At 43.2% G+C, this 19,020-nt stretch overlaps 1 protein-coding gene across 13 annotated transcripts in view; it reads right to left on the minus strand.

Annotated features, from left to right (window-relative positions):
• Window positions 1–19,020, minus strand: part of CLASP1 (cytoplasmic linker associated protein 1) — a 179,650-nt gene that overhangs the window by 144,129 nt on the left and 16,501 nt on the right. For all 13 annotated transcript variants that reach the window (XM_027678952.1, XM_027678951.1, XM_027678949.1 and 10 more), the window contains one exon: window positions 16,641–17,115. In XM_027678952.1, the coding sequence (XP_027534753.1) occupies window positions 16,641–16,835 (195 nt within the window). In that variant the 5' untranslated portion in view covers window positions 16,836–17,115. Of the gene's footprint in view, window positions 1–16,640; window positions 17,116–19,020 lie in introns of those variants that run through there.

A 19,020-nucleotide genomic window follows, 5' to 3' on the forward strand; every position in this document is an offset into this window, starting at 1 on the left:
GCAAAACTTTACACCAGCAGAAACGCAGTACCCACTCAGTTGTTCACAGTTCAGCAACCCAGACAGATGGTCTCTAACTTGTAATTGTAATTTTCTGACACACACAAAACCCACCTGCAGTAGTTTAATCATCTTTTTATACCTAAAGGGCCAAGGCTAGCAAGCAACCCATCTAGCTTCTCTTCCACACAATGAGGAATCCTTCTCAACAGGAATTTGTGGAGCAGCCTCCATACTTTGGGGAGTTACTTACAGCTTCATAGAAACATAAGGCAGAACATTATGAGTGTGAAAAATAACCAGGGATTTCCTCTCCACGATGGAGTCACCTTGCCTGCCAGCCTATTTCAGTCACACAGACAGAGGAGGGCTCCCTCCCACCATGTCTGGTTTTCCTAACACTGGTTCTGTACCTTTCCCTCCAAACAGAGGTGGCAACTCTGCACACCAGTCTCTTGTGCTCAGTCACACTGGAGCAGACCAAGGAAGCTCTAAACCAGCCTGGCAAGCAAAAGCTTCAGACTGCCAGAGCTCCGGAGGGCAGAGCACCAACATGCCCCAGGTGCCAAGTCACCTAATGCAACTGCTGGTGCAGCAAAGAAGGGAGGAGGAACTGCTCCTCCACATGAAGCAGGAGAGAAAGAACCTTTACCAGTGTTTCAGCAAGTATGCTTATATCTTCAGGGCAGTTTCTTTTCCATTCAGAGGGCAGAAGGGAGGCAGGATGCACTGCAACTATTCTGCACCACTTTTAATCCAAGTCTCACAAGGTCCTATTTCTGTAGCTCCAGAAAGATGGAGGGGGAAAGAAAATTTAGAAAGGTAAGTCAGAAGAAGGAGAAAGAGTTAAGTCAAGTCAGGAGAGAGGAATAGTCTTACCTCCTGTCTAGCCTTGGGTTGTTTGCTTTAAGTTGAAGAATTTTTTTTAATTGAACCACTAACACATTGTATCTTTGAGCAAAAGTTACCAGCGAGAATCAGAACAGGCTCTTGCTTGTAAATGAAGGATATCAGGCAGCAACCTGGCTCCCTTGGGCTTGTGGCACCTGCCTGCCACAGGGACATGTGGCCACCAGGACCAACACAGTTGAAACAGGGACACAGCACAGGGGGGCTCAGCAGGGCCCACCCTGGGCACAGCCACAAGCCGAGAGCTGTCACCAAGGAAAGCTGTTCTCCCATTCCTCCTTTGGAAGCTCTGTTCAATGTGCTGTGAGATGAGCTTCCAGACCACCTCCACACACTAGTTCGGAGCTCAAAGCATACTAAAATTCACTAGCCCATTGCCAAATTTTCCCTGTAGTACTGCCTTGCTACTTTATCTGTGAACTAGCAACTAAATACAATATCTGCCTAAATGCCTGGTGACTAAAGAACATAGAACATCAATATTTAAACCAGTCCAATGCGCCTGACAGAAAGCAACACATTTGTACCAAGTCAATTGTTCAGCCAGGTAAGAGCAGCAGGCTTCAGTGATGGGTTTAGCCATTTTGTTGGTCTGAAAAGTAATTCCAGATCCTTCTAGATGAAACACACTACAGAATTTAAAAATTGATATTAATCTCATCCTTCCAAAATCATTTTATTTTCTTTTGATCCAGCATCAAAGACCTTCAGGATATGTGTATCATTAACTATGCCAATCAGAAGAGTAGTGAATCTCCAAACCAACTATTTACACTATATGTAGCAAAAAAACGTGCATTAAAAATTTCTAAATCAGATCTTGCAAGATCAGGGGAGAAGCAGGGGGTTCCTCCTAACAAGCAGGACTCACACTAAGTTTTATACACAGATTAGTTCTAGTGAAAGATTTAGCCATCAGGCACCAAACAGCATTATGTGTACTAGAGTCCGTTAAATGCTCCAACCCAAATACTCTGGACAAATAGGGTCTCTATTGAAAGACAACACTACACAAGGCATGGGCCACCACCAGTCTGAGACTAACCAGGTCTAGAAAACTACATAAAGACTGACATGTGAGGCTCAGCTGCCCACAGTGCAGACAGATCACTTATTGCTCATTACCAACAATAGAGGATCAGGAAATAGGAAATCTACAGCTCTCTGGAATGGAACATTTATCTCCCTGCGACTCTCCCCTTGCAGACTCCTGGTGCATGTGCACAAACTTGCTTTCAGCAGCAACTTGAAGCTCACTGCATTAAGGAGAAAATTAGCTGTGCAAGTCAAATGAAGAGCAAATGCTTCTTTTCAAGTTTCCTTTTAATCTTTTGATGCTAGATAAAAGGAAAAAATAAGATCCATCTCACAGGTATGCAACTGTTCCAAAAATGAGCACTGAACAGCAGAGATTCTAAACAGGCACAAATATGAAAACAGTATCCATATGCAGCTTAAGCATGTCATCCACAAACACTGAACCTGCCAGCAAGAAAGAAAACGTTTTGTGGCAAAGGACCCCTACCAGCCTTACCTGGGTTCAATCCTCATCTCCCTCCCTGCCAAGTCTCAGGCCTCAAAGGAGCAGGACGCACCTCGAGTTACTGCAAGAATGTGGACACTACTACAGGTCCTGAGACAATCAAGTACCTGCTGATCAGCTTTTCCAAACACCTCATTCTCAATTCTTCTATTTGCTACAGAATGGTAACCCTTTCAAATACAGTGGCACAACCCTGGAGTGATCACTCAGCATCAACCCAAGCAAATAACCTTCTGCACAAGGACACCCCTTCATGACTAAAACCTTAATTCCACATCACAAGCCAGCCTGTAGTGTTGGTTAGTCAGCTGCTCTGCCCAGACACTGATACCTATAATGATTCTATTCAAGTCAAATGAGATAGCAGATTTCCTCTGAAAGACCCAAGAGCAGAATACAGGATGTCAAAACAAGCATTGTCTGGAAGCAGAGGGAACATCCTTCTCACACCACTGATCTAGGAAGGGCAAAGGAAACAGCAAGGACAAGAGAAGAAAAAAAATTACCAAAAACAGCATCATCTGTCTAGCATCAAGCTACATTATTTTAAAGAACACAGGCAGCAAAGACAATGTCTCTTTATCCTACATTATTTGCACCAATAACAGATTTTTAGAGGCAGAAGGGGCTCATTAGGTCAGTTAATCTGATATTCCATGTAGTACAGTTCATGAAATCCCAAGCAGTTCCTCCTGCACTGAAACCAATTATTTTTTATGAATAAAGTATTTCTTCTGCAAGAGCATTAGGGCTTAACCTGATTTAAGGTCTTCAAATCAAATAAAGGAAGAAAATCAGAACTACGAATTCTGAGCAACAATTTAGTTTTTGTTACAGATACAGATATTGCATACACCACAGTAAAATGCAGAAGCGTTTTTATCATCTGCCAAAAAGTACATCCCATCTAATTCACACGCAATAGTTTTCAGCTTTCTGAAATGTACAGTGATCTACATACTTTCTAGTAAGGATATGTTTCTCTACAGAGCAAATGTAAGCCCACAGGTGACAGCCTCACTTCTTTCAAGCTATCTTTTATAGCTCCCTAAACAATAAACCAAGCTTCACATGGCCAAGAGATCACAGGTTGGAAACTGTTGTGCTCCAGCCAAAGTGCAAACCAGCAGAGAGGGCTGGGGTTGTTCTCATATTCATTCCTAGGGCAGTACAAAAAACAGTAACAGCCTAAGATTTTTTACCCTATTTTCTACTGTGTAAAAGCTTTATACAAAACAGCATCTTTGAAGATGCCACATTCACGCAATATCAAAGTAAGTAGCACAGAAACGAGAAATTCTCATATAAATTCACATATCATTGACTACAAAAAACTATCCGTGTGCTTTTACTTTAAAATCACCAAAACTATTACAAGAAAATACAGATTTAAAAGCTTCAAATAGGGGGAGTGGAAAATCATAAATTTCAATCACACACTCTGACTCCTGTAACAAAAGAGAAAACAAGATTAGTTATCCCCCGCTCACCCATTATTAAAGGTTAGCCTCAAAGGAATGTCTCCCAGAAAAAAATTTCCATAAGAAACAAAATTCAAATGTGAATTAATCCTTATTAACATGCACACAAGTAACACGGGCATGTTATTAAAAGCAGCTGAAGAGCTAAAACTAAAAATAAACTGACATATCTTCCCCGCATTAGCTGTGGTGTTCATCCAAAATTATGTCCCATCTCCGGAGAGCCCACACATGGCACATTGCAGCAGCTGGGGTCAAGCTGAGTTTCTCCAACTTCAATGGCAGCAGGATTTAGCTGTTAATTAAGTACCAGACTTCCCATTGTCCCAACCCTACCACACCTTTCCTGATTAAAAAAGGCAGGTTTTAGGGCATTTTTGTTTTGTTGTTGCTCGGCCAAGTTTGGCTGTAGAGCCATTTTCTAGCACACATTTGCTTATCGGAATTGCTGCTCTCATTTATCACAAGTGCCCTTCTGATCCCCGGAAAACAACCCCCAGCAACACATTTCATTTCCATCCTCCCAGTTTGAAGATGCCAAACACCTACAACTGCTGATAGCGTGAAGTAAACAGAAGGAAAATAAATAGGCTCAAGGCATCTCCTTGACGTCCCAGAAGTTTTTCCTGGCTCACCTCCCGTCCTGATGAACACCATTTAAGAGTCCTGCCCTTGGCCTCTTTTCTTTGCCTGCACTTACCTCACCCTTATTTAAGAGGGCACACCAGAACCTGTCCTCCTGCCCTGTTCCTCTCAGACTGCCACCTGAGAGTCACCACTGGTTATTTTCCCACAGGGAAAGCAGAGTTTATCCCACCCTCATCCTTCCCCTAAGCTCCATCTTTTCCCAGATCAGCAGCTTCTTTCTCCTCCAAGCTCCTGGCTCATACACACCTGCTCAGATTCCCCAGAGGGCTTTATCCAGGCCTTCTGAACTCCCAGCATCAACCTGTCTGCACAACAACCGGTTCTTTGAGACATGGCCACTTACACAGCTCCCCACACTTTCTCACTCCATGTCTCACCCAACCCAAGCACAGCCTTTGCTCAGCAGTGTCCAAGGGCTGCAGCTGCACAAAATGAGCCCCTTTGGCTGGGAACATAAAAACAGCAGGACCACCCCGGCCACCCCTTTGTGCTTAGTCCAACAAAACTATATTCATGTTGGACCAGCAATCTTGGAGTCATCATAAAACACGCTCCTGCAAAACAATTGTGATAAATTTGGATTTTAGGTAAAACACAGAAAACACATAGCCCAAGGAAGCCTGAAGCACCCACAAAGAGCATAAAAGTATGTATTCCAGCAATTCATCCTGGCTCTCCTGTCTAAATCAACTTTACCTTCATTTTATTTCCCTCCCTTATGTTAGCTGAAAGAACTCCAGAGCCCATGAGATCCACGTGACCTAAATGATGTTCACTACTACGTCATGAGAAACCTGCCTTCCTTTGATGAAAAAGCCAGCAAGCCACCCTCACACCACCTTCCACGTGACTTAGCTTTGTAACAGAGCTACCACCCAGGAAAGTCACCAACTCTTGTTCTTAAGTGTTTGTCCAGCACACTCTGCTACAATTCTCACGCACTACTTCCTCCTGAAAATGGCCACCAGAAAACTCTCTGAAAGATGCCTGAGAGCTGTCAATTACCATCAGCCTCAAATACCTCAGTGATAACACAAAAAAGGATAAAGAACTGGGAAAAGACCATGTTAGTACCTAATGCTCAGTTAAGATATCTCCTTGACTGGGAACCTGAAAGATACTTTCCAAGTTTATTGAGTCTCAAAACTTGCAGTATTTAATTCAGATCTGAAATCCAGCCTATCTCAACTGTCTTAAACAGCTAGAAGTTCTCATGTGGTTCTCAGCAGTTCACCTTTCTGCTATTACATAGCCTCTCCCTTCCAGCTTTCCCAAACATTCCAGCTCTGACCCATTTATTATCACTACTGCCTTAGAGGGAATTGTCTTACCCTGATACCTTGCCTAGGATGATCCTTCTTTTCACACACCCATCCCTCTCCAGCAGTTCTGCACACTGAGGTTTCCTATCTCCACTTTCAAAGCACTGTCATTTGGCCTGAGATGTCAGTTCCTGCCTTCCCATCCACCTGTACTGCCAATTCCCATCACACCACCTCTAGGTGCAACTTTTCAAACAAGAACCACTGCACTTTTCTCCACACATGCCCTCCTGCCTGGGAAACCTCATTAACTGTAAGCAGGCTTACTAGAACAGGAAATTCCAGAAGGAAACAGATGAAATTGCATGGAGAGAATGGGACCTGAGCAACACAAAGAAAGCAGCAGAGCTCTTTGAAGGCAACCAGAAAGCTCAGATCTCGATGGGGACTGGAGCTAGTAGAGTCTTCCACAAGCAGACCTACTCACATAACTTATTCACAGCAACATTATACAGGTAGACCTGTAGGTCTCAAAGACTTAAAGGGGCAAAAGGTAGAAGAGGTGGACAGTAGACTACCACGAAAGCTACCTATGCAGGCATGGAAGAAAGCTCTACCCAGACAGACAAAAGAAAACCAAATATTCCAGTCTGTTAGAGCACATACCTACTAAAACCTGCGTGCAGTTCCAGCTTTCCATACAGCACCCAATCATTGCAAGAGAAATTCCTTATGGAGGTCAAGCAGTTCAGCCATGCACACAACAGCAGTACATCAGTGGCACCCTTCATGCCTCGAGATACAACACTGCAGTGCTCCTCTGAATGTCTTGGAGTTAATCAAGGTACACAATTATCTTCTCCATGGGCCTAGTTTACAAAGCTAGGAGTTGATCTGCCCAAGGATCATTCTGTCCACAGCACTCTAAATGGGTAAGAGCATGCACAAATGCATTTATTGAGGAGTACTGGTTTAAGTAATTTGGTGCAACAGGATTCCATCAGCTATGAGCAAAGAAAATTCCCTCCAAAACTCAGGTACGCTGTTTTTATTCCTATGTGAAAGCTAGAGCTGTCTGTATTTATAAAGTTATTACAGAAATTGGGGCATTAACAGGTCTGGCTCCATCACACAGCATTGGTGACGAGTGTACGTCAGTAAACGCCTGTAACTTTCAGCTTCACACGGCACTGTGTGAAGTGGTGACCCCTTTATTTAAGCTCCCAACAGTGAGACATGGAGTCCTCCTAAACTGTTAAAAGCAGATATTTGTTCCACATCACTGCACAAGCACTGATGCCTCCATTTGCAGTGGGATTTCCAATTAGACTCAACAGGGCTATGTCACTTGATATTAGTCAAATGGAGAGTCATGGCAATACATGACAAAATCACTTTTAATGGAACATAGTTCTAAGAGACACACAAAGAACTACGACAATTAGCAGAAAGAGCTGATTTCTAACATACAATTCACAGTAAATGCAGATATTACTCAAAACAATACAATTTCAAAATGCACTGAGCAGAAGCAACTGTAGGTTTCCCATTTACTACTACCAGGTTCTCAACCACCAGCTGACTGGCACGAACATTCCTAGCCCTGGCAAGGTTGTACCACCACAGTTCACCTCACAACACTTCCACATCCCAGAGATCCTGCCAGCCTTCGTGCTCCCGTGCATGTCCTACCCATAGGAGCAGCCACAAGAAGTGTATGGCCAGGCTGGATGAGGCTTTGAGCACCCTGGTCTAGTGGAAGGTGTCCCTGCCAGCGGCAGGGGGGGGCTGGAACTAGATGACGTTTAACGTCCCTTCCAACCCAAGCTGTTTATGGGTCTATGGCAGAATGGGGCTCTACTATGTAATATTTCATGATTTCTGCAAACTTCTCTCCACAAAGATACTTTTGGAGATGAAAAAGCATTAATAGCCACAAAAATTTTCTTTCTCACACTTAATGCAAGATCCAATCCTACACATTCTTTTCTCTGGCTAAAATCCCAGCTACTCTATAAAAAATTATCTTTCTTTCCATGCTCTGATAACTGGGAGTCTTTGCTCTGATTCTTGAATACTCAAATGTTGCTTTGTTTTAAAGTTTCATGTTTGGCACAAAAGCAATACCAAATGAGGAACACAGCAGGTTTTGCCTAGTTTAAAAAAAAGGAGATCTCATCTAGAAAGAAAGTAATGAATGATTTGTGGGAGGCAACACTCATTTGGACAAAATCAGAGACTACATGTCTCCACTGTGTTCCCACACCTTCCCTCCTGCATTTAATGATATGGCCACAGACCAGACAACACATGGTATACAAATACATGAGGTAGCTTCATACAAACTCACACACAGCACACTTCCAGCCACCAGAAATCTGGAGCTCTGAGCGAGTCAAGCACAAAGATAAAACTGTGTTAAGCTCTCAGATAAATTGTCACTAGTACCCTGGGTGACTCCTCTGAGAGTCAACACATATATCTTTGAGACAAACCCAAACTGCTGTCATCACTGGCACCCCAAAAACATTTATATGGTAGTCAATTCATACAGGCACTTCTGACACTGGGACAGTTACCACTTATGTGCTAATCCATTTTGTTAGAAAACAAGTTTTAGGGCCTCAACTGTTAACAATGATATGGTGGATGAAACTAGATGATGAGCCCAAAGGCCCCTGCAACCTGAGTTACCCTGTGATCCCATGAGCTGATCCTACTGCCACACAGGAAATGTTACCTTTCACTCCCAAAATGCAACTGCTGCAGAAGGAGGGCTGTCAGAGCCAGAATCAGGTATATGAAACAGCAAGGTAACCCTGCACCAGACTGCCTTGTCTAGTGGGCTGTTCCTCCAAAAATAGGTGCACTTAATGCTAAGAACACACTGGAAGGCTTAAAAAAAAAAAAAAAGGTATTATCGGGTATTTTTCAGTCTTATTTTTAAGGAAGAGATCATTTAACCGGTCATCTAACATTCATATATTCTTTCCTGTCCCATAACTTCTGAATTCTTTGGCCACTTTTAGCAAACTTCAACCTAACATGGTAGGGAAAACAGAGATACCAAAGATGATATGCTCTTACAAACACAGTAACCAAAAAAGGTTTCATTAAAAGACTTCTGCGTGATGAAAAACACAGCGTTAGACACCAGCAAATCTACATAGAAAAAGTCAAAGGAAATGAGGCTTCATAAAAATTCCCTGCTTACAAAATTACTTAATTACAACTAGACAAAGTCAGAAGCAACTAGATCCCACTGACAGTGGGACTGTCAGTAGGCAATATTTTCATGTTGAAGTTCAAAAGGCGAGACAAGAATGGCTTTTAAGACAACTTAAAGGAATATCCCACAAAGAAGAGATGGAAGAGTGTGCATACTTTTAGTGGAGAAGCTAACAGGATGGTGTTGGTGGGAGGACCCCAGGGGCTGATGAATATTTCTTTCAGCATCAAGAGGACAACAGAACTCCAGTGAACAATCTAGAGACTAGCAAAAAAATCAAGGTACATGTAAATCCACCACTGGCACTAACCTTCCATTCAAGCCATGACAGAGAAAGTGAGGACTGTCCTATACTCACCCTGCTACCTACTGAACACGAAGGGACATGGATCACACATGCATGTAAGTGACTGCTAATTCTAATCCAAAGGTAACAAGCACAGCATGAAAAGTCTCTGTAAGTCACTTTGGGATTTCTGAGGACCAAAACCAGTACACTGTTCAAAATATTTGTGTCTATCCAAAGTGTTCAAGCAATTTCAGGCATAGTATCATACCTGTTCTACCACACAGACTGGACTGAAATGAACCTTCCCTATCACTGTGCATAATCCCTGTTACTCTATACTGTACATAAACTATTCAAAATCATCACAAGGTCTATTCCAAAACCAAATGCCTTGTCCTTATCTATTCATCTCCAAGAGTTTTCCAACGTTCTTGCTGCAGGCAACTTTCATCTCACATGCAGACTAAATTTACTCACAGCCAGTTTATACCCTTCGTTCTTGTGCTAACCTTGCCCTTTAGATCTAATAGTTCTTTCTCCTCCCTGAGGTTCACCCCTCTGATGTATTTATAGATAGCAGTCATATTCCCTGTCAGCCTTCATACTGTAAAATAAACAAGCCAAACTTTTAGTCTCCTCTGGTTAGGCAGGCTCTCCAGTCCCCTGAACACTCCACTAGCCCTTCCCTGCACCTGTTCCAGCTGGAATTCCTTCCTTGCAGACAGGCAACTAGAACTGTACAGCACATGCCAGAGAGAGTCCAACAAGGCACTGTACAATAGCATTAGTACACCCTTATCCCCACGAAAATAAATCCCCAATAATCTGCCTTTTCCACCGATGCATCAGCTGTGACCCTCAGCCTGCAGTCAAGCAACGCACACCAAGGTTTCCTGAGAGCTGGGTGACTGTGTTAGACCTCTGAATAAATCCTGGTGACAAGCACTGAAGTGCTGCAACTGAAACACTACACCAGCATTAAAGGAATAGCTTTATCCTCTCAATTTAGTAACCACAATGGTTCAGTCTGTTGTGTGTTGACTGGTCCCAAATGAGAGCCTGTTTGGCCTTGCCAATGCTGAGGCAGCCACTCTACCAAACAACCAAGAGAAAATAGATCTAACGCAACAAAACAAACAAACAAACAAAAAGGCAGTAACAGATGACACTTGCTAGTCCCAGGGTTAAAATCCTACGGGAACTTAGTTTGGTCAGAAAATTAAATCAGAGGCTGAAACCTCTACAAGCCAGAAGGAAATGCAAGGGAAACTTTTACTTTATATCCCATTTTTCTACTCATCTCTCACCATCCACTAAAGGCCACCAAGGATATCAAGTCAGCCAGACCTTGAATGTGCCACAATTTTGTAAACAAACTTCTGTCCCCTTTATTTCAACACTGTGTCTCCACTCTTCACACTCTCTTGGGATCCTGTAGGTTCTCACTATTTATATTGGATTTGGTAATACCTTGGCAAACAACTGAAAGACACTGTTGTCTGGTACACTAAGGCTCACAAGCTTTTTGTTTTATGCAACCAGTAGCACATCCACATTGTGCATAAAACAACCAGAAAGTATTACTACTCCACTACAGTTCTTCCCACCCAGCCAGAAAAGGACAACCCTTCCTGCTACAATCAGTCATTATTACCTTTCAAGTGTGAAGAAAAAGCCACAGGGAAATTCTAAATGCTGACTTGCTACAGCAGTTAATTTTTTCCCTGCCCTGAATACAAAGGACTGGAGCTAGTACTGCATTTGATCTATCCCAGCTGCTCCCATCTCCTATTCTGCACTGCACCCTCCGTGGCACTCCCCACACTACTGATACCATACAGGTAAGAGCTACATCATAATCCCATCAAATTACCACACAGTGAGTGTTGAAAGGCAGGTCCAGCTTCTAGAGCCAGGGAAAAACCAAGCGATCAGCTGGACTGGGAATTAACATCAATGCTTACAAGAAACTGGATATCCTGGAGCCAAAACTCTGCTCTTTCATAAGTTTAGGGCAGGAAAATCCAGTTATTAGGAGTATGCCAGCACAAAAGCCTAAAAATAAGGATTGGACACGCTCCATAAATGTAGTTCAAACCCAACGAGTCTTTAGTCCTTCCTAAGGTAACTCTTCTCCCCACAAGAGGAGACATCAAAAACAGTTTTTGCCAAGATACCTTTTGCAATATGGACATATACAAGGAATAGCCTCTACTTGCAAGTCCAGATCTCAAAGTCACTCTTCCTTCATAGTCCACTTATCATATCAAAACTAATTTAATTAATTTTTATTTGCAATTTCAGCCTCTGGTAAAGAGGTTTTAAGGGATCAAAGTACTAAATGAATGTATACATTACTGATCTTCATGTCCCCCCAGCATCCCAAAACTCACCAGCTAACAGCAGCTGCTGTAAAGGAAACCCTTTACAAGTTCCTTTTTCTTCCCCAGATGGTGACGTCCTTTTCCCCCATGCATTAAATACCCAACAAAACACACTTACCAAATTATCATATCAACCCATAACCATGCATGATAATTATTTCTTAAATCAGGACTTCTTCCACTGAATTTCAACCAAAATAAACATGGTATAGAGAACAAATGTATGCTTACAGTGAACAACCATTCATCAGCTTAAGTAACTCTAATGGATGTCACTTCAAACTAAGCCTGCACCATCTGTTCTACCCCTCAATTAGCAAAGCAAAAAAAAAATTATTCAATACACAGTTTAAGAAAGCCAGCTAATTTATGTATGTAAGTTTTATTTCTCTTCAGTTCAGTGAGGCGTGCTCTTGTAATGCTTGATATTCAGAAACAGATCAGAATGGACGGCTGCTTTCTCTAACACTATTAGGAATTCTGTCAGGGGAAATAAAATTTCTCTGCAGTATTTCACCACACCAAAAAATTTCTCTGTAACATCTCACCATATATTTTATTTTTAAGAGCATAATGTCTCTGTAAGTAACAACATCAGCTAAACAAATCACATCTGAAGTCCTGCATACATGAACACAAAGCAAGCTCAAGGACACAGCCCAGCCTGACAGACTGGGTCTACCAGAACAGCAGGAGGCTGTGGATGTGGAAGTGTCCTCAGACGTGGGGGGGTCTGTTAACCATGTCAGTCCCTAAGTCCCCACTCAGAGCCAAAACCCAGTCCTGCAGGCTGCTGGGCACAGAGCCTCACACAGATCAGCTGCACTGGGTCAAAGGGATCGTCCCATGCAAGGGTGAGATACTCTCCCTGGAAAGCAAACCCTGTCCAGTGAGAGCAGTGCAGACCCAAAAAAATCACCAAAGTGCATGGGGAAAAAAAAAAAAAGTTTCATCCAATTCCTTACTGCAAACCTCCACCCAGTTTCACTTCAAACTGGCCTCTCCTACCACTCTGCAACACAAGAAAACATTGACTAGAATCTCTCTTTAATATGCTGAATCCTGACTTGCTTGAAGGTTGTCACCACCAAATCTCTGTCTACTTCACTCCTGGGCATTTATGAAAAAGCAACTAGCAATAACAAGGGCTATCTCCCATGTAAACCTCAACTCCAACAGCCCAGGCCACACATCCCAGGGAACAAAAACGAGCAAGAGACCTCATCAACATTGCTAGATGGGGGCAACAGTACAATACCGTTGTGGAGAAGCAGGTCACTGCCAAACACCCTCAGTTCACTTCTAGGAATATCAGGTTGGTAGAAAATCACTTTAAGATCCTGGACATATTACTTTACCCTACACCTCGAGAGGAAACATCAATGGCACATCCTAGTCTGGGTACAGAGAAAGGCACATCAGTCAGAGATGAGCCAGGAGATCCTGCACACTTAACAGCAACATTACTAAATAGTGCCACAAGCAGCTCAGAGAGAGATTGCTCACCAAGGGATTACTGACATTTCAGCCCTCTCCCTTGCTGCAGGATTGTGAAGCTGGGAGGACATGCTGAAGTCCCTGACACTGCTGTGCTGTTTCACTTCATATCTCAAGACAGACAGCTCTGCAGGCCTTAGTTATCGTTCAGAGACTCAAAGCTCAGCAAAATAACTCCCTTTTATGCTTAGCAAGGGAAGAAATGGAGTCAAGCAGAACCACCATCCCGAAACAGCACAGAGCAAGCAAACAAAACACATGAAGAAACAGAAGAGAGGGAGGATTCCTCCTTGGTCTGCAGCATCCTAAAATACCTTCCCAGCCCAACCTCGTTGGTGTAACACATGACTCCTACTGCCCACACAAACACAGGTTGTCTGCTCTAAGTAGCTGTGCTCCAAAGAGGAGAAAGAGCTCTCAAAGTGAATTCATCTCTCACTGTGCTCTGTTCTTCTGTCTTCCACACACCTATAAATACTGCTGGGAAAATGTAGGCCAGGCAGTGCCTGTTGGGTGCAGTTCAAGAGCGCTCCTGGCAAGCACAAACACTCAAATGGGTTTACATTGGACCTCAGCACCTTGCTTCATACAACCATTCTTAGGTTTCCTTGACTTGAAAAGCACCTTGAACTATCCAAGCACCTTCTGCACCTAAGGCAGCTGCCTGTTAGGAAGCAGGAATAAGTGATCAGGTCACAAGACCATTTATTACAAGAGTTTCAGAGGGCAGAGTGCTATCAGAAGCGTGTTAGGTCTCACTATGTTTCACGTGTGATGTTTTTATAGACTTGGACAGCAACATGGAAAGAGAAGCATCTCTACCCTTCATCACTCTTTTTCGCTGCATCACTTGAAAAAGAAGATTACATTGTCTCCACTCAGGGTGCTGAGGTCAAGGACTTCACAAAATATTGTCATGTTAAAACAGAAAAAACACAGAAAAACACCAAAGCCTAAAAACACCAAAGATGGTCATGACTTACACAGCTCAGAATTGCATGCCAATGAAACAGCTTGAGCCCTTCCTGTAAAGGTGTAATAATTTCATCATCAGCTCAAGCTCCTCCTAATCCAAACTGAACCGGTTTGCCTTAGAGATATCACTTCTCTTTAGTTCACTGATGATTCCTCGGTGATATCATGTAAGCACAAGTGTATAGTTAGATGAGTCCCAGACAAGCAGGGGCCATGAATCAACTGGATGCTGTCCCAAGACAATGGGTCTGTTACACAAACTCGGTCTAATTCTGAGACCACATGCTTTATCACTGAACTGTAGGGAAATTTCAAATCCTGAAGATGATCTCAATCTTTGTTTCAAGCTGATACTTTTTCAAACTAAGGGACTGAGATGAGAAGAGAAACAGACTACAAATGTAATGTCTTTTTCAGCTGTGACCAAACAACTGCAGTTTATCTCTCCAGATGGCTGTTCCAGGGCAGTGATGCTTGGGCTTTCAAGGTGGACACACTAACCCATGAACCGGATCAGATGACACCAGCCCCCTGTGCTCCCTTCACACCAGACAGAGCTGAGCATCTGAACCCCCACCCCACAAGCAGTCAAGAAGAAAGGGGACAAAAATGCAGATGCAGGCACTAAAACAAAAGGAAAGAACTGGCACATGATGGTGCACTAAGGCCTGGCTGGATCCTGAAGCAGATCTCACCACACCACTAACCTCCAGGTAGCCAGTTTGCCCCACGCAAAGGCTTCACATCCCCTATTATACTCATTCACTGAGAAAACACTCTCCAGATATCCGAGACATGTCTCTGTTATGCTTACTAGAACTTATTAATCACAGCAAATGCTATCTATGGAACACGTGCATTAACGAACAGCCAGCTCAGCAGCATGAGTTCTGGAACAGAGTCATTGCAGCACAAAAGTGTCACCAGTTTGCTACTGGAAAATGAATACCTCAGTGATCACTGTAAGCGTGCAGTTCAACAGACAAAAGACTGGGAAGGGGAGCAAGTTATCTGAAAAGAAATTCTGCAAACTAAGAGTGACTCTGGAATTGCAAAGCACTGCATAGCTCTGCGATCCATATCAGTTAATAAAAATCCATGCAAAAAGCACATTTTGTAACAATTTCAATTTTACTGTGATAGGGTTACCCTTCCACTGAGAATCATGGAAGTCTGTAAGAGAAAGACAGTAAGCAAGAAAAAGGGGAATAAGAATATGCAATTTCAGAAAATTCTATGTACAGTGTTTGTTCACAACAGCAAACTAAAAAGTTCTTCATGTGCTCCAGCAGAATGGATCCTCTATTGAGACTATACTGATTTCGGTGGTTGTGTTTTTAGTGTTTGAGGGGTTTTTTTCCCCAATATGTCAAACAGCTTCTACCACAGCTGCTTGTTGACAAAAACGTAGAGAAAAAAATGCAGCTGTGCAGAACACATTAACCAACACTCTGCAAACTCACACCACTTCTCAATCAAAATTTCTGTTAAAAATAACTTAAACTAATTTGAAGATGTTGAGCTCCAGAGCACTTGCAACCTATACAGTCACTCCCTCCTTCACTTCTCCAGGAGTTCACAAACTTCAGTACAACCCTCAGTTAAGTATCTTCAGGCTCAGCTCTGTAGGAACTTTCACTGTCAGATTTTCCTGGACTTAAGAGACAGGAACAAAGTCTCCTATTACATCCCATACAATATCTTAAGTACCCCTATTAGACTTGTCCAAGTGCCTCAAGAACAGACCAGGACAGGAGTTTTCCAAGCCACAGAGGAGAAGCCCTCCCCACTCTCACAGTACTTCCTGTGGTAGGACTTCCTCACTAAGACCTGCAGGGAGATGAAGCAACACAACAGGGATAACAAGGCAGTGGAGTTCCATGTCCTACCAAGTCATTTCTACACTATCACACTCAACAGAAGATACATACACACACATTACCTTTCTTGAGCTAAGTACAATTGATCTATTGTGTCTAAGTTGCCCAGAGAAAATAGGGGAAAAAAGTCTGGCAAGATTTAATGACAATGAAAAATACTGGTGTTTATATATGCTTTCTGTAGTTTTATAAACTTTGTTAATATCGCAGGAAATCAACGCTGCTAACTACTGGGATGATCTAAGCGTGCCACCACCTAACAAGGTATACAAAGAAACCAGGATATCACAAACTATGAACACCAAATATAAATCCACTTGTGCTTAATACACCATTTACTGAATTCTTACTGCCTTGAGTCCTCAATATCATAGCACCTACCAGCTACCAAGATATATATGGAACAGCAATGGTGGATTCAACATAATTACCAGCTTACAGAATAGTACAACAGCACGTCTACTATACAACTTTCACTTACATCAAGTAACACTTGACATCAAAACTTCTGACAGTAATCACATTCCATGTGACAATTCTTACCTTATAATTGCTGGAATTTACCCAAGAAGTGGCCAGTCCATCAACCATTTTATCCAGCATAGTCTGATCATGTTCAAGGTCAGCTGACTTTTGTTTATCTGAGAAGTAATCAATCAATTCCTGGCCAACCTGAAGTCTCTTTCCAACATCCTTCTGCAGCACCTGTGCCAAGCAGTACTCCATACTGGGCTCCATAGTGTCTCAAAAATACAGCACCAGCAAGAAAGCCAGAGGGCAGCAGGCCCAAAAAATCCCTCTATAAAAGTACGCAGGAGGTCGCCTCTTTCTTCGATGAAGGTTACTGAGGGTCTGGGTTTCAAAGATGCAATTCTGAGAATGGCAACAATGCACCATGTGTGTGTGGACAGCAGCTGGCAGGATATTAAAAGTCCAATTTAAATAACTAGTAATAGATGAAGCAACGAGCAGTGCTGAACTGTTGAGTCTGCAATAAATCCCAATTCAGCAGTCCATTCTGAAAGAAATGAAAAAGAACAGTATTATAGGTTAAATTAAAACTGGAGAAAAAAAAAAAGACAAGACTGAAAGCATGTCACAAAATAGGTTATTCATATACAGCTGCCAAGCTGTGGTAAGTCAGATATGAGCAGCATTGTTCTATTTTAAGGAATCAAACAAGGTAGGTCAGGACAAAAACCTTTGGTTATTCTTTACGACAGCAGTTACCCATCAGTTCCCTACAAGTTTTAGCGAGAGACAGTAAATTTGTGGCTTAAGTAGCAGCTGATTAGTAATCAATACTATTGCAACTGCCACCATCACCATCTACCCACAAAGGAGGAGACAAAATTCTTAAAGCAGATCACCAGGAAAACCCATCTACTTTAATGAGTGGTCTGGATCCTGTTTTGACTGTTGGCCTTCAGCAATCCACGTAATCAGCTGGTCAGCGAGACACAGCACTAACACTGGGCTCCAGGAATGTAAAACAATCAGTCTTAAAAAACTAAGTGCTCAAGCTGTTTCCAGGCTGAATCCTGTTACATCCCAACTACAGGTGTACAGGAAACAGCACTAGCACAGTCTAAATGCAGTTCAACCAACAGTGCCTGTGGTGTCCTGAGAACCAAGGCCACACACAAGGATCGTCAGGCCAAACTTTGCTGCCACTCATTCTGAGGTAATAATGGCCAGTCTTCGCGAACGAAGATTTTGGGAAAGGTCTTTTACCTTTCCAGCCTGCGCAATGGGTTTTTTAGGTGAGACACAGCATGCGCTGAACTGAGCCCACCCTTTAATCCTAAGGTTCATCTGCCGGGGCCAAGCAAGCTTGGACAATGGCAGTGAGGTCCTCAGGACGTAGGTTTGTTTAGAGTGACCTTCTCATAGATGGATGGCCTCACAGGGCTAATGAGCTCCATCTGCCCGGGGGACTGGGATTCGAACCTGGGTCGCAGCAGTGAGAGTCCTGCATGCTAACCACTAGGCCACCAGGGGTCCCAAACTTTTGGCTTATGCCTAAAAAAATTACTGTAAGTTTAGGGTTTGGTTATGTTCCTCAACTCTAGAAACTCTCCTGTCCAAGGACTTCATTAGGGAGGAACCCAGTTGCAGCCCTTTTACTGTCCCTCCATCTGCAGCCAAATGAGCCCCTCCAGGCAGCCAGGGAACAGACTGGGGGGCCTGATCTCCACCCTCCCACAGACCAGGGCTCTTGGCATCACCATACTGCTTCCTGAAGCACTCCCTCATCACAGGTTAGCTCTTTCAGGAGGGGGTGATAAAAACCCAGGGTGTCTTTTTGTTTCCTGGCTAATAATACCCAAAGCTAGAAATCTGCCCTACTTTTTCCGCCAGCATGAGGAAAGCAGGTCATGCTCAGAGCAAGGGAAGAGGCTGTGCAGCAGACACCTGGTTCAATAAACAACTGGAAGGAAGCTGGAGGCACAAGTTCACTAATTGGAAGCACCGGGGCAGCAAATCTAAATACCTTCTGTTTGAGCAAATAAGGCCTTCACTAAAGTCTTAATAAAAACAAAGTGGATCTGACACCAGATGAGATGCACACAAGAATCCCAGCCCGGAAACGAAAGCATCCCTCACACACAGAGTATTTCAGTTCATTATCTCACCTCCATCCTCCCTGGCCAGACTTACACACTGCCACATCTTACCACCACCAAGCACAGCATCTAGATTCAGCACTGAGGTCTTAAGCTTCCCTAACCCTACAAGTACGACCACACATGTCCCAGCTGCCCACACTGGCTACGCAGGAGTCACTGGAGAGCAGGTCTCTCCATTCCAGGCAGCCAGTTCAAATACCCGCTGGCTGATGGTGATCAAAACTGGTTCTGTACATCCAGGGATTCACCTCAGCCAACTGCCTGGAAAATCCCACCCTCAGCCAGAAGGGATT

The sequence above is a fragment of the Neopelma chrysocephalum genome, unplaced genomic scaffold (genome assembly GCF_003984885.1).
Source record: "Neopelma chrysocephalum unplaced genomic scaffold, ASM398488v2 Primary Assembly neopelma1_44, whole genome shotgun sequence".
Taxonomy (NCBI): domain Eukaryota; kingdom Metazoa; phylum Chordata; class Aves; order Passeriformes; family Pipridae; genus Neopelma; species Neopelma chrysocephalum.